This window comes from Pundamilia nyererei, unplaced genomic scaffold (genome assembly GCF_000239375.1).
Source record: "Pundamilia nyererei isolate P.nyererei 1_Seehausen unplaced genomic scaffold, PunNye1.0 scaffold00087, whole genome shotgun sequence".
NCBI lineage: Eukaryota > Metazoa > Chordata > Actinopteri > Cichliformes > Cichlidae > Pundamilia > Pundamilia nyererei.
Genome location: NW_005187488.1, coordinates 135,130 through 152,311, shown reverse-complemented (window position 1 = coordinate 152,311; position 17,182 = coordinate 135,130). Strand labels below are relative to the sequence as shown.

At 41.2% G+C, this 17,182-nt stretch overlaps 1 protein-coding gene across 1 annotated transcript in view; it reads right to left on the bottom strand.

Annotated features, from left to right (window-relative positions):
• Positions 1-17,182, bottom strand: part of plxdc2b (plexin domain containing 2b) — a 121,089-nt gene that overhangs the window by 69,050 nt on the left and 34,857 nt on the right. Inside the window, exon 2 of the mRNA XM_005738793.2 lies at positions 4,692-4,915. Coding sequence (XP_005738850.1) covers positions 4,692-4,915 — 224 coding nt within the window. The remainder of the gene's footprint in view (positions 1-4,691; positions 4,916-17,182) is intronic.

Here is a 17,182-nt window from a genome sequence, read left to right as displayed (position 1 = left end):
ATATTTTTATAGTTTCCTTCATGTTCTTCAAAACAGAAAAAAATAAAACTCTATGTTGTACATGAAGTGCCTGCAGCCACAATTGCATAACATGTTGAAAGGTAGCCATTAGATAACAAACATGAAAAATACAACAGAACCACCACAAGCTGCGAGCATGTCGGGGTGTGCAGAGACCTCAGTGTGCTCAGCTGCTGATGAGACTTGGCTTATATTCAGACACCCTGACTCGTTCCTACAGTTTGATTCTGCCTTTCTTATTCCATCGTACAGTGACCTGAGGACACCTTCACCAGAGAAGCTGTTTAATCTGGGTTAATGATCCGGAGAGCTGCTGCAGTGAGTAACAGTCGTTCAGGCGTCAGACAGTCTGCTGTCTAAGCCGCTGTGGTTAAAACCTTCATGTAGAGGTGACATGAAAGCTGCTATTGGCTAACTTGTGTGTTAAACAAGCACAGAATGACCTCAAAAGGAAGGAGAAAGAAAAAGATCAACAGATTTTTTCACCTGCACTGATGCGGATGAGTTCAACTGGGAAGCATTCAGTCCATCCTTGGATAAAACACGCATAAAAACGTAAAGTTTGGGGCCTTGTGAGTCTCTGTACGGTTGTATAGTTGTGTTTTTCTTTTTCAAACTGACAAACTGACTTTAAATGGTTACACAAAAATGACTTCTTTTTAGCACAAACTCTACATTTTTAATTATTTGCATTGTACAACAAGCAAAAAAGTGGAATTGGACAACAAGTAGTATTTACTGATTTGGGTTTTCTCTGTACTCTAGCTCTGTCCTCTCTCAAATGCACCAAATAAGAAAAAAGAAATCGTATTCATAAATTCAGAGCTGGTTAAGCATTTAACTTTTTTCTGTTTTAGCATATTTACCAAACACAACACAACGTACTATATCCACATAAATAGAAGCAATAAAAATAATTGTGCTCAAAAATATTTGAAGCATAATTTCAGCAGAGAAAATAACAAAAGCCTCCTCTTTGCACCCCAAACTGTAAATGCTATAAACTCGGTAAATACTGCCCAGAGAGTGAGCTGCCTAGGTGCTGCATGCCGATCTCAGATTCGTTCTTGTTTAAAGCAGGGATGTCAAACACAAGCAGCCCGGCAAAAACTCCAAACTGGCCCACTGGACAGCTTTGGAAAATGTGAAGGTGGGTATAGAGTTCGGATTAAAAAAAATTAATAATAACTAAAATTAACAAAAACTTTGTGCCTTATAATTACAAGACAGTGTGGGCAATAAGCTACCAGAACCTTTTCTGTAATTTTTACATTTATTTATTACAATTTAAGCCCAAAGAGTTACAGCAGCAGCGTGTCTTTATCATGTAGAAAAACCGAGACATATGGCTGAAACTGAACTTCTTCTTATATTTAGATATTTCAGGGATTAAATATGTATTTAATGCTCTTTGTACTGACAGAAAGAGGAGTTTCACTGGTCCACTGAAGACCAAAGTGGGCTCTATGTGGCCCATGGTGTAAAATGAGCTCGACAACCCCGCCTTAGAACGACCGCTGCTTGCTCCACCTCTTACTTTAACCTTAAAACCAAACAGGACCTGATAGGGTGTGAAATTCTTTTACATTTCATTGCTCATATGGTCTGAAACCCCAACAGGTTTTCACAAAGATAGCTGGGGGTTTTTTTTTGTCTTTTAGTTTGAAAGAGCATCAAACTTGCTGTCATTAAACAAACTGATGCAAAGCGTCAGTAATTACCACAAGTCTTTGTTACTCACTTTGACAAAATCACTGCATAACGGCATCTCTTAACCCTAGAACACTATCGCTGGGTGATTTACACCCGAGAAAATACATTTACATGATTTCTCTCTCCTGCAGCTGTTTGCGTGTGGAGGAGCCTGTGCCATCACCAGGGAAGTCTCAAATGTCCCAGGAATGGGTGGACCAAAGACCAGCTTTCCAGAGTCATTATTTTGTTTTAGGAGTTTTATTTTTCATTTTGTTAGACATGGCACAGTTGAAAGTAAAAGAAGACCACTCTAATTTGTCATGTGTTGTCATATTTTGATATATTTGATTACTTTTCATTGGTTATATTATATCGGGTAAAAATCACCCGGCATTAGTGATCGTGTTACTATTTATAGCGATAGTGTTCTAGGGTTAAGACCCACTATTGCACATCAACGAACAACAATAACACAGCGAGAAATTGATGGCATGACAGGCAGTAATTTCAACAGACTGGAGTGTAATGCAGCTATACGACCTTTTTCAGCGCAAGCTTAGATTCACATTTGTTTTGACAGGTAATTTTGGTTGTAAATCACTATTTGAAGAGATGAAAGCAGCTTGAAGACTCGCGCAACAAAATAAATTAGGGTACAAAATAACTCCTGGGATGTGTTTACCATCACTGAGTGGTGATATATACCTTTGCTAAAGTGTCAAAGAGTAGATTTCTCCACCAGGACACAGCTAAAGCTGTTTGAGCGGACGGTCTTTAAACCCATTCAGCTCACTGCCGCGTGGAAGCCTTGAGCTCAGTGTTTACTGTTTCTGCCCTCTGAATATGAAGGCTCTGCTGGTGGCAGGTGAGGGAGTGCGTGTGCTGAGTAATGGCAGGGAGGACTGACGGGGTGTTTGTGTTGTCGACTGTTTTTTTCCATTCTGCAACAACAAATGAGGCTCAGAGAGACAAAAAACAACGAGACGGGACATGTCTGAGTGGCGGCGAGCACTTATGTAAGCATAAATGTGCGCGGCTATGACAAACGGGTGCGTGCTGTAGTCCGACCGTGTTTACAGTTGTGTGAAATTTAAAGTGGTGTGTGTGTGCTTACACACGAATTTGAGCGTGAATGATTACAGCTGACGATCAAAGCTTCTCAGCCCTTGTCACTGAGAGAGACAGGGCTGTGAACCTGAGATGATTAGAGGCCACGGGAAAACTTAACGAGCTGTCTACAACCCAGCTGAACGCCCCCATGCTGCGTGCCATCCAAGGCGCCACAACAAGGTATGCGGGCGATGCCTCTCATTTACATAGATACAAACACAGATTGAGAGCAGCTATTAATCTCCAGCAGGTCCTCCAGACCATTCACATTGTAGGGGGCTGGGTTAATTTCCTGTTCTGGTCTTTTTGAGGTCAAATTTAAAAGGATCCAGTCCCACATAGAAGGTAAATGAACACCTGAGGGCTGGGCTTAATTTGATATAAAATATTAATCCTTAAAGGCCCCTCCTCGTCTTCTTTTTTCATTACTAAACATCCACTCTTGTAAGGAGATTTATAATTGCTCCAGGGAAGTGACCTAAGAGTATTTTTGGGTCTGGCTCAACAGAGGACTTTATTGATTCATTCATTTCATACTAGTAGGATGAATTAAGGCTGGTGAGTGAAAATGCAGAAACTGAACTGCAGGAGAACTTTTAACATCTTTCATTAACATATTATTTAATATAAACTTACAGCCCACTTTGATGTTTGGGCAAATGGTTTGGCAATGGTGGGAAGGAAACCTCCAGCAGAACTAGGTTTAGGGAGGGGCAGCCATCTGCCGTGACCGGTTTGGGTCAGAGGAAGATTGATAAATGATAAATAATATGTAAAGTTACAGAAAAGCTTTGTGGTAGTTCACTGCTCAGACTGTCTTGTAATTACATGTATAAATTTCGAATACAAAGTTTTCATTAATTGGCAGAAAATCTTCTTGTACTTTGGTGTGTTATGGATGTCAGTGGGGGGTCTTTAATAATTAGAAAAGCTGTAAAACCCATGAGAACACAGTTAAAAGTTCAAAATCTCCTTCACATTTGCCAGGCTGATTCTGGCCCCAAGTGTTTTGTTTGACACCCTTGATTTAACCATTACGGTTAAGTTATGTCGTTATGAGAGAAGCACCTGGTTATGAAATCAAATTCCATATTGAGATGTAACAGAAAACTGGATGTTTCTTATGTTTCCATCTATCTATTTTCATCTCGTTTTCTATATCTGGGTTGCAGGGGAGCGTATGACAGCTGCCATGGGACACAGGTGGGATACAGCCTGGGCAAGTAACCAATCTATGACGGGGCTAACACAGAAAGACAGGCAGCTGCTCAAGCTTACATTCACACCTCCAACCAATTTAGAATTGACAATTAATCTAACCTGAACCCACTGACTGGATTTGACCCAGGACCTTCTTGTCGTGAGAGGAAATTAATACTGAAACTTTCCAGCACACTTGTTTTTTGCATCTTCCACAACAAAAATACACGCTCACTTCCCCCATTTAATTTCCCCCATAATTAAGACTCTTAGATAACCTGCCAAGAATGCCAACATCTGCAGGAAAGCCTTTGTAAGGACGGTAGCAGTAACACTACAAGGTGAGGAAGTGCCTAGATAACAATGACATACCAGTGCATTTACTGGGCATCTCCAAGACTGAAACAATGGCATCTTCAGGCATTTACTGGCCGTTAAACACCAGTGAAGCATGCCAGACGTTGCTTCTAACCTAAAGCAATTGAAAGTATGGTTCACTTACCTGCTGTTTTCTTTTATTGCCTAATCTGTGCATATGCAGTAAAACAAGCTTTACTTTTAAAGCTTGATGCTTGGCTTTTGACTTATTGTCCTAGCCTTCTAAAGCAAAAAAAGAAAAAGAAGCTGTGATAAAAATAAGATGTGGTCCTTGGATCGTTGCTTACCTCTATCTGGGAGCTGTTGTCTGCTTCCTCTGCTGAAACCAGGCCTGGGAAGCCTTCAGGCTCCTCCTGTTCACGCTCCTGGTCCTGCTCCTGACTGGCTCTGTTACTGTCCATGTTACGAGGCTTTGGGGGGAGCCATCTCCTCCACCGGTGACTGTAAAGCTTCACGTCAACATCTGTATCCTCATCTCTCGCCTGCTCCTGCACGTATGAGTATGGCACCCCTAAGGAGACAGAACAGGGAAGTGTGATTAATAAACAGCTCTCAACAGCTCAATTACTTCTTAAAACAGAATAATTGCTACGATGCCTTCCAGTCAGGTTTTAGACAGAACCACAGCACTGAAACTGCTCTGACCAAAGTGTTTAATGACATATGTCTGAATACAGACAGTGGAAAAATGTCAGTCTTAGTTTTACTGGATCTCAGTGCAGCATTTGATACAGTTGACCACAACATATTACTCAAACGACTGGAGAACTGGGCAGGTCTTTCAGGAAATGTACTAAACTGGTTCAGAACATACTTAGAAAACAGGAAATACTTTGTATCAATTCACATCTGAGCAGACAAGTATCACATGTGGAGTTCCCCAAGGTTCCATCTTGGGACCCCTTCTGTTTAACATTTACATGCTCCCACTGGCACAGATTATAAACAACAACAAAATAAACTATCATAGCTATGCAGATGACACACAAATATATATCACAATGTCACCAGGAGACCGAGGCCCTGTACAGGCTCTTGGTAAATGCATTGAGGAAATTAACAACTGGTTATGAAGTAATAGTCTTTGGTGCCAAAGAAAAACGATTACAGGTCACCAGAGACAGTCTATACACCTAAAAACCACAAACCAGGCGAGAAATTTGGGTGTAGTGATGGATGCAGACCTAAACTTAGAAAAACACATTAAGACAATAACAAAGTCAGCTTACTATCACCTTAAGACTATATCAAGGATAAAAGATCTGATGTCTCAACAGGCCCTGGAAAAACTAGTCCATGCATTCATCTTTAGTAGGCTTGATTACTATAACAGCATCTTTACAGGTCTACCTAAAAAATCAGTCAGACAACTACAGCTCATTCAGAACTCTGCTGCTCGAGTCCTCACTAAGACCAAAAAAGTGGACCACATCAGTCCAGCTCTGAGGTCTTTACACTGGCTGCCTGTCCGTCAGAGGATAGACTTTAAAGTTCCGATGCTGGCCTATAAAGCTCTGAATGGTTTAGGACCAAAATACATCAGTGACCTCCTGACCCAGTATGAACCTTCCAGATCTCTCAGGTCATCTGGATCCGGTTTTTTTATCAGTTCCCAGAGTCAGAACCAGACACGGAGAAGCTGCATTCAGCTTTCATGCTCCATATATCTGGAACAAACTCTCAGAAAGGATCAGATCAGCTGAAACACTCAGTTTATTTAAATCCAGGTTGAAGACTCACCTGTTCTCAGCTGCATTTGAATAAAGCACCAAATCCACACTTTTAAGCTTAAATTTCAAAACTTACATTTAACTACTGATTTTATCTACTTTTTTTAAAATCAATTTTAAATTGTGCTTTTTATTTTTTAATGTCTCTGTAAAGCACTTTGAATCACCTTGTTGTTGAATTGTGCTATATAAATAAACTTGCCTTGCCTAAACAACACTGGTAGATAGATGTATGATAACCCACCAGAAATAAGCTTTGATTGATATGCTAGAGAACCTAAACCATTAAACCCTCTCACAGTCAACTAAAAGGTAAAATCTGTTGCTGTGTAATAAAAACTGTCAGTTTTCAGGGCTACGATAATCACATACCACCAAAGTATTTTTACTTTCAATAAGCCAACAGTCAAATTACAGACGTGGGGACTGTTCAAGCCATTAATGTAATAAGTAACAGTGTCAGTTGACTTTTCTCATTTCTCCATCTGCCTGAAACACATGCACACGAGGAATGAGTCAGCAGCCTTCACACAGACCAGTGGGCCACAGTCACAGCTAATCATCCCGGTTCCTTCGGTCTGAAACGAGACGCCGGTGACAGGTGAGAAATGGCACCGAGTTACTGTAAACACCGACTTGATTATCTGAGCCAGAGACAGATGGATTGGAGATACAATCTGCTGCGTCACTATAAGAAATCTACTTTCCCTTATTCCATCCTTCTTCTCTCAGAGTGACATAATGAAGCGCTTTGCTGATTTGAATCACTGCCTTAATTCAACAGGAGCTAACTGTGCAGTTTGTATTTTATATAGTTAAACAACTACTTCTCATTTAGATGGAAAAGCCTCAGTGTGGTGTGAACAGATGTCTGCAAAGATGCATTTTAAAAAAAATGGTTATAGTTTAAAGGTTCACTGTGGAGTTTTTAACCTCCATTAGAGATGCAGAGGTGTCTTTATGGACAAGGTCAGCGTGGCACTTACTGACAGGGAACAGTAACATGCAAAGATGTGCAAAAATTGGTCACAGCAAGAGAAGAAGAAGAAGACCACCTGACAGTACAGGATGTTGTGTATAAATCTATAAATCGACATAAATATTTTTGTGTTTTTCACATTCAGACACGGCAATGCGCAGATTCACACTACTCTGCTTTTACACGTATTTCTGCTCGCACCAGTTAATCCATGCTGCTTACACTCAGGTTGTTCTCACTGATTGCAAAACTTCTCCTGAATTTCTGCTCTTAAAAGTGAAAGTTTGCAACTCATAGTGTGGATACAGCATGCAAATGCAATGTTAAATCCCAAGTTTGAGTCTTGGCCGGACAAAACATTATTTTCCCCACATTTCTGTCTAAAATGCAGAGACTGCATACCTCCACCTTGGAATTCTATTGAAAACAGAAAATATTGTTTTTTGTAAACCAAATATATCAGAATTCCTGAAGCTGATTTTTTCCAAATATGGTGCAAACAATTAAAATCTTTTTGTCTGACACGTTGCAATTATATTCACTTTACTTCTTTTTGGAGCATCCCTCAACGACAGGCACTCAAACTGTAATTGACTTCATCCACTCTGCACTGTGCTTGAGGACTCTTAATATTTTGTCCCTGCATGGCTTTTAGAGTAAAAAAAAACTGTTATTAAAAATGTAAGTGGACTGGTCTTTATATAGCATTTTTCTGCCTGATTCACTCACATTCTGGTACTGTCTTCTATTTTAATAGAATTATATTTTAAACTAACATTGTTCTATAATCATAGAACAACAGGGTTCACTTTCTTGCCCAAGGAGACTTTGGCACACAGACTGTCACAGCAACCGCCTCCTATTTTGCTCTTCTTTCCTTTGTAACTGTGTCCTTTGTAACCCCACCCTGTGTTTGATTTTCCCCATTTTTGTCTCATTTCCAATAAGCCATCAGCTTATTGGAAATGAGACTTTGAAAAACAGTAATATACTCCAATTATATTCTAATAGGCTAGTTGTTGTGCCTTTAGGTACAATGTTCAAACTGTTTCTTTTAGGTTGGTATAAAACTAGAACACCTTGAGCACTTTTATAAGGTCAGCAGCTGCTGCTGAGTTCCAAGCTTTTATGAGCGTATAGTTTTATAAACATACTGTAACATTATGGCTTTCTTATATCTATTTTTTTCCTTATTTTCCATAGTAGAGCAGTAGACGTGATTAAAAGTAAAACCTGACAAAGAATGCTTGTTCTCCACTTGTTTACAAGTGTTTCTCTGCTTCAGATGCATCACAGAAGGCCGCGGACATCTGTTCATCTGTCTGTCCTGTTATGACTTCAGGCTTGTTTGTCTTCAGGCTTATAAGCTCCTGCCCCTCCCCCTGGTGACCTGACTAGGATTGGGCTAATAATGTAAATTTGTAACAAACTTAATTTTCGTTGCACTCATCCAGACACAAAGTTTAAAAAAGGCTCATGGCAGATTTTTTGGGTTTTGGAACAAGGGGAACTGCTGATTCCTCTACTCTTAGTCTATGTTGCTTCTCTTTAATGAGACAGAGGTCACTGGGTTTAACTAGTAAGGAGCATTTTCCACTTTTTCCCCTCCGTCTCTTCTCTAACGCTCGCATTTCATTCTCGCTGCCGTCCCTCCTCCCCGCTCCTCCCTCGGGGCCCCCCAACCAGAGGCACTGGTCGGGGGGCCCCGACTGCCTCTCTTCTCCCCACTGGAGAAGAGAGGCAGCGAGAGCAAGTGGAGAAGCTTAAGATGCTAATTCGCTCAAAGAGGAGGCTGACAGATTCACTTTATAATGAGCGTTGGCAAAGGCAAAAAGCAAAGAGACCAATCTGCTCTAACGGGGGTGGGGTGTTGATGCACATGGGAAGAATTTATTGTGGCCAGAGGAAGAGTATGAAATGGGTCTGGGATGACTGCCTCACAATTTGCACATAACTGTTTTAGGAGAACAATTAAAAGTCACCTTCAGTCTCTGAAGTTAAAGACCACAAACTGAGCCAGGAATCCTGGTGTATGATCCAGGACCCAGACATAAATTTTAACTTCCATATTAAGAAAAATAACAACTCTGAGATTTGGAAAACATTTATAAGATACTTTTATCACTGAGCTATGACATAATTGTTATTTTCAATGTCATATAATTGCTATAAAATCATTTCATATACTTCCAGATATAAAGTAGGAGTCCTCATGGCAGTGAGCCAAAACTCCCAAAACTATCTTCCAGTGTGGATAATCTCACTCTTGTTTGGTCTCCGTGGCCACCTATTCACTCCCTGTCTCGTTCTCCGCATACCTCTAATACTTCCTGACACTCATCCTATCCCTAATAGTCATTAATCAGATCAAATCCGTGTGGACAAAGCAGCCCAGGCTACATCCCGTCAACAGCAGTTAAATACGCTAATCCAAGAGGCACCTACGCATACCGTTCCACTGATGTGTAAACATCTATTTCCTTTTAAAGGATCCTTAATATACGATGGAAAACTGGCAAAGTACACATAAACACAACACAGGGCCCTTGACAAATGGTTGCTCTTTTCCCAGCATGTCCCTCTGTGAGCCATGATGAGTCACCCATGCACCTGCATTTCTTCTTGTGAACACAGAAGTACTGTGATGCAGGGATGGCAGTATATCTGATTGTCCAGGGTCTTTTGTCAAGGATTTGGGAGGGCACTGAGGGCAGACCACCGAGGGACACCTAAAATAAACCTCCCCAGGAGGACGGGGGCTTCTCCTCCTAACGAGGCTATTCCTCTTTTGTGAGAAAGGAAATCTTACCCCTCTGCATTTCTTTCACTGCCTCTCAAAGCCACTGCATACCTTCACCCTGACTCTGTCGAGCACCCTTGTTGGCCTGACTCACGCCTGTCAACATCCCTGATTCACAAACCGCTTTTGGTTCCACCTGAAATCTTTCAAAGACACTGAGGCAGTAAAATCGCAGCATGAAGATCCTGTCTGCACCCTTTCTTTCATTCAGTTTCTGCTTGTTTTACTGTTTTCTTGTTTTCTCTTGGTTCCCACCTGACGCCGCGGTGCCGAAAGGAGACTTACAAACTTGACAAGTAGATGATTTGGAATGCTTCACTGCGTTTGTGCATAATTTCGGCGAGAAATGTAGAAAAAGTCACATCCACAAACGATTCCTTAGGCTTTATATCTCTTGGTGTCAGAGTGCTTAATTTAGTGCCCACTGAAAGCTGCTTTATCAGTGTACCCGCAGACCCTGCCAAGCACTTTGGAAGACCTTCAGTATTTTGTGCTGGAACTGTGCTGACTCACATCAGCTCGCCAGGGTCCACATGGATTAAGTTGATGTAACTATTGCAGAAGCATCCAACTTTCTGCAACTATAACTATCTTTGAAATAGAAAAAAGTAAGGATCTGCTGTTGACACGGCACAAAACTAATTCTCACAGAGAACAGACAATGTGATCAAAATCTTTCTGCACTGGGAAGCAAAACAATGCAATTTTTCCTCCATTCACTTTCACTTTGTCTCTTCATTAGCAACAGCTGATTAGGGACATTTGTCAGAAGTAGTACTTTTAACAACATGTGCAAAAATCTGATCATGCAAGGGAATACTAACCTAGTCATTAAAATGCAGAAGAAGAAGAAACACAGTGGAAAAAGCTTTTGGAGGTCAGTTTACAGTATGTAACTTTTCTGCTTACACCTAAAACAATAGAAGGATTTGACGTAACTGACTTTCAAGAACTTTCCTGACTGTTTATTAACCTGCTGAAACAAATTAAACACCGTTTGAGTCACACTGACAAGGGTGAAGAAGCTAGTGAGCATGAGCACTGTCATATCTTATATTTCATTAAAAAAAAAAGACATCAAATTGCTTGATTTGTATAATAAACGGTCCAAACTCCAAAGACATTTACTTCAAATTGAAGCAGAGAAAACCTTTAAATGCACACACGGTGCACTGTACTATTATGCTGAAGTAGTGTGTGAAAAACTAAGTGCACCCTTACTGCTTCCAAAGGAATTAAGAGGGTGAACAGTAGACAGGTGTTGCTAATCAAGCACACTTGATTACCTGATTGATCGATCATCAGCAAGTGTGAGCACCTCTATAAAAAGGTGAGGTTTTTGGCAGTTTGCTGGTCAGGAGCATTCAGGTGTGATCTTAATGTACCAATTGTTGCTTTCCATCAATCTGGGAAAAGTTGTAACACCATTTCTGAAAAAATTGACATCCATCATTCTTTAGTGAAAAGATTATTCACAAGTGGAAAACAATCAAGGCAGATGTCAGTATTCCCAGAAGTGGACGTCAGAGTGTTAACTGCTCAGAGAGACTGTAAAAAACCCAAAACTTACATCTCAGACCTCAGTTAACATAACAGTACAATTAGAAAAAGACTGAATAAGTATGGCTTCTTTGGCAGTGCCAAGAGAAAGCCTCTTCTCTCTAACTAAAAAAGGCAGCACCTGTGTGCTTAAGTTGAGCTTTCCATGGTCTCCATGGTCATATCTTATCCAGTGTAGTTGCAGCTTTAGGCTTAAGTTTGCAAAGTTGCATCTAAACAAATCACAAGATGTCTGGAACGTGCTTTGGACAGATGAGCCCAAAGTAGAGGTGAACGGCGCCACGTTTGGTGAAACTCAAACACAACATATCAGGACAAACACCTCATACCAGCTGTCAGCACAGTGGTGGAGGGGTGATGGGTTTGTTTTGCAGCCACAGGATCTGGACACCTTGCTCTTCAACTCTTCTGTGAACCAGAGTCTTCTGGAGTATGAGCTGAGGCCGTCTGTGTGACGGTACACCTTGGATGTACATCGTTTTCACACAATGCGCCTGTATTTCAGCTTAGTTTTTGCTGAATAAATAACAACACAGTGTAATATGGCACATGTTGTCGTTCATCTGAAGTTGTATTTACCCAATTTTAACACTTACTAAGGACCAGATTGATTTTTTTTTATTATATCATGACAGGAAAAACCTTAGAGGGTATAATTTCTTTTTACTATCACTGCACACTGCTGCGCATAAATTCCAGGCATACAACTCTCAGTAATTATTATGCAGAGAAATTGTGCTTTGTTGACCTGTGGTGTCTCAGATTTTACGCATCCCCTCTTAAAAACACAACCTGTCATTAAGCAAACACATAAAGTCGTAAAGCTGAGAGAAAGTTAAACAGATCCAGTTTCACAGAACTCCTAGAACGCAATCCGAATATCATACGCCGAAATCTGAGCTAATCAGAGCGTGAGACAAGAAGGACAAGAATTAAAATAGTGCAGCAGATGAACAAAAGAACAAAATCGGTTTCTTCTTACGGAAAAGCCTCTAAAAGAAATTCATGAGCCAGTTTTCTGAAAGGATTTCTGATGTCTTTCCCCCTGGAGAGGAACATCAAGTTGGCATCCTGCCTGTCATGAACGCTTCGTTTCACCACAGATTTGTTTTGCCGACAATTAGTCACATCTTTCCAAGTCGGGGCACTGCAGCACAAACATCCCCCGAGGTTCAGATTAGGTCCGCCGATAAAAAAACGATTTTTTTTCTTGAAACATAATAACCAGCTTGTTGAAGAAATCACATAGTAACTATTACACTGAAATTTTGATGTCTCACTTCAGCAATTAGTTAGAGCCCGTGACCCCTTTTGAAGAGAAAGAGTGCAAAGATACGCTTCAGAATTTGAATCAAAACGCTAAAGGACACACTCATATCATATAAACTTGTTCTGACTTTTGCTGATATGCTTGTTGTGCAGGACACAATGAACTTTATCAGAATGGCTCCCGGCATCACCGGCACCAGGAAACGAGCATGTTGTGAGCTAGCCCTCCTTTATGCCGCCCAAAATGGGAAAGCAGGCAGGGGGGCTATAAATAAAAGCCCATTTTTGAACTCTGAACATGTTAATTACAATCTGCAGAGAAAGGAGGTGGAGGGAATGAATTAGAAGGTGACTAATATTGCATTCACACTGCCTGGGGAAACACAGCGTCCGTGAAGAGGACAGGTGTCAGGACTGCGTGTTAGAAGAAGGAATGAAGCCAAAGGGAGAGAAAATGAGGCGGAATTAGGAGGCAGTTCTGCTTCGGGTCCAGTGATTTTTAATCAAGGCTTTAACCTTGAGGAACATAACAGGTTTTTGTTGTTTTTTTACTATGGCTTTGTGGGGAGCTGCTAATTTTCTTTCTGAGTAAAAACAGTGGACACAAAATCCCAAGCAGGCTAAACCACAAAGCGCCCAGAAACATGCCTGAGCACAGTGTGTCAAACCCCAAAACACAGGGTTTAAAGTGCTGGAGTCAACCATCATGGAGTCTGCTGTCACTGCTGCGGCTTTCTTTATGTAATTGTTGGTTGTCTTGGCTCTGGCATTGGTCAGTGTAGGAAGTGTACACAAAAATGCTTTGGCAAAGAGACACACAGGCAGGCATGGCAGGCAGGCAGCACGATCACACAGACGAGAGCGCTTCCTGAGTGATACAAGCGCTAAGGAATTCAGGATTCTAGTCAGGCACAGTTTCTGTCTCATATTCCAGGAGATTGAGTGATAGACTGCAGGACGATGAAGCGCGGCTGTTGGCCCTCATTCCACTTTGCGAATGAGTAGTACTGCACTGGAGCCTCGAGGCCTTGAGTCACTCCACCATGAGAGAAGCTGGGGCTGGGGGGCGATGCATCACTGGACACTGGACGTCCCGCAACAGATTATTTCTCCTCCCTCCAGCGCGAGCTATTACCTGTGGTGATACGACTGTATCCTTACAGGTCAACCGGCTCAAATCCCCACTGAGAGAAGAAACCTTAACATCTCTCACTCTGCCTAAATCTCTGCATGAAAATGCTAAAGAAGTCCTTTCACTCTTCCCACAGTCCTCAAGTACCTGCCTAACATAGCCTAAAATTGGAAATGCTCACATCAGTACTGGTGAATAGGCAGAACCAAACGCTTTCATTCACAAACAATGGGACTCACACGATCTTCAGCTGCGTTTCTAAGGGACACGAACACGTCAACAAATCTAACATCTGGGACGGACTCAACACTATAATCACTCTTTTTGTCCACTTATCCTCAGAGCACTCGGCCTCCCCAATCTTCTTCCGAGAGCTGATCTCTCAGTCGCTTTAGCCTCAGAGATGGTTTCAGGTCACGAACTTGCTGACTCATTCCTGTCTTGTATATTTTAGGCCAGCTACACATCTGCTAACACAGTGCGGAAAAATGAGTTCAATATTCAATCAAACACTGCCACAAAGTGAGGTCTTTTACAATTTTCACAGCAAACTCTATGACATGTTACAGCAGAAAAAGCGTTGGACTTCAGTTCAGGTTTCAGTCTAAATAGAGAAGATATCGCTAGCATAGCGTCCTGACCCACATGCTGTTCAGACCTTTTGCTTGTAAAGACCAGCCAATGAGAAGAAAGTTGGCTTAAAGGTACAAAGGTAAAGAATGAAAACAAGCACAATAATTCCCCTTCAACACCAGTTTTGAGGATGCTCTATCACTTTATTGCTGTATGCTGTTATTAGGGTCATAATAACAGTGACTGAAACCAGCACCGTAAAACAGAAACAGGTAAACTGAATTCAGTCAGTCTTCTTAAGTTGACCTGCACCTCTCCTGATTAGATCACTGAGTGTAATCAGCTGCTGAAGTGCTTCAGTTAGACACTAAAAATAAAATCTAATTTACATAAATCAATAATTGGTATAATCGTTGATTTTTATTGGCTGACTAACAGCTGATCAGTAGAGTCAGATGGACACTGGATGACAGAAGGTCAGAGATGCTTCACAGTGTGAGAACATTTTTCAATAATTAGAGACATTTTTCTCAGTTCCAAACTCATCCCAGCCTTTGCGTATGTTTTTTTATAGGTTAATCTTTCACTTTTTCCCCTCCAAAAGCCAGCCTTATTGTCATACAGTAAAATGTTTTCTGCCAAAGGAGAAGCTTTAGATCTAAATTGGATAAACTGGAGATATTGCTATATTCTTCTGTGATCGCTTGTTTCACTGGTATGCAACTGTGTGTGCTTTCCAAAGGGTCGCAGAGCAGCTGTTTGCAGAAATGATCTGAAAAGCATATACGTAGTTATATTAAAGATAGCTGCATTCATAGACCAAATGACTGCGTGATTAAGGAATTAATTGGCATAATCATTGGCTGCAGTCCTGTGCACCTGGAGGTGTGATTAATTTATAAATGCAGACAGCCGTTCGTGGAAAACAGAACATACTGTACAAGTTGTCATAGCAGTGAAGCTAAGATTGTCTGCTATTCTTATCTCATCGCAGCGTTTTTGTCAGGAGTTTACAAGCTGTCCACAATGCTCTGCTCTTTTTCTTTATATTACCTGGAAGAAAACAAGCTCCTGTAACAAAAACAGGCTTTTCTTTTGTCCATCTTATGATTCGGACTGTTATCTGATTCACTTAAATCGCTCAGTGCCGAATCTGTTTTCATCTTCCTGTATAGCACCGCCACACTAATATTGAGGGCTGCTTTGGCAGTGCTGTAAATTATGATCATTTTAACCATATTGATTACCACAGGCACTTCAGGCTAATTGAGCACTGTAAACTCTGAAAGCCATTGATCTGAAAGGTCACCCAGAGACAATGTGCACGCGCTGGAAATATCAGGCCCGGTGGTGGGCGGCACCCTTTTAACTGAAGATTGATTCTCTTTAGCGTGGAAAAGGTTCTGAGAGTGTTTAGATGTGTGTGTTGATGTGTATGTCTGCAGGTGGAGACTGATTTAGTGCCAGTATGGGTGTATTAACTGTGCTTTTTTCCTCCCACTTTCTCTCTGAGCTGGAGACTTCAGGCAAGCCCAGACAGGGGCCCTAGGGCCTGTCCTCATCCTTCCTGCTAATCCATCAGCATCACCAAGCCTCTCACCCGTCCACCCTGCCAAACCTCTCCACACTCCAATGTTCACTGGGCTGAGTGCTGTGTAAACACATGCAGAGGGGTCCGACTCTCCCAGCGGACCTGTTATTTCCCACAGTTAAAAAAGCCCAGCTGTCTAAGGAGGAGTGTGAGGGGAGGGCAAGAATATCATATTTTAAAATATCAGACAGGCTGATATTCACCAACTGCAACGTAACAGATATATTTGCAAAAAGAAAATCTTCTGCATGACAGAAAGTCACTGGTACAAAATAGTGTGGACCTGTTTTAACCCTCTGAATTCATCATATGTCACTAATCCTACAGTAACATACACTCTGGGAGTGCAAATGCTTTGCAGTATCAAACTAAAACAAATACCTGAATCCCAAATATCTACTGAGATGATCTAAAGTCACTAAATGTGATTAAGAGCATTTTTTTCTTTTGATTGTATTATTTTAGATGGTTTAGCAGCATTGTTATCACATCATAAAATATCTAAAAAGATTCTGTGTTACTTAAAGTAAGACGTGTCCACAACCCACACAACATAAACACAGTTATTTCTTTAACTTTAATCTATTTTAGAATGTATGTAGAACTTCCATAAAAGTGTCAATAAAATCCAGATAACTGCACTGTAACGATTTAAAACTGGTATATAATTTGAATTTTTGACACATGTTGAAAGGGAGACTCACCAAAAACCTTCTTTTGATTACGTTGCCTGCAGTTTGCATGGAAGAAGGAAACCTGTCTACAAACACTGGCTATCTGCTAAACACAGTCCAGTAAAACCAGAATCTGAGAATGTTCGCCTTCAAAGTAAAAGTTGTAGCTCACAGCTGAAGCCAACACGTTTGAAAAGGCAAACGGTCTCCTCTGTGTCGGATAATTTCACTGCCACTCAGAGAGCAGTTGGCAAGGGTTTGCAGACAAATTGGTATCTTCCATTCAAACATCCTGTTTGTGACTGAAGTAATCAAAAGCGCCACAAAGCTCTATGCAACCGATTTCACCTAGTGACCGACAGCAGCCGTTCGCCATTCAGGAATATGAATGTTTCCCTATCGAGATTTCCAACACAGGTGTCACTGTTAAATTTAGGTCGATCAAAACAGGGGAGTAATTTCCAGGGGGG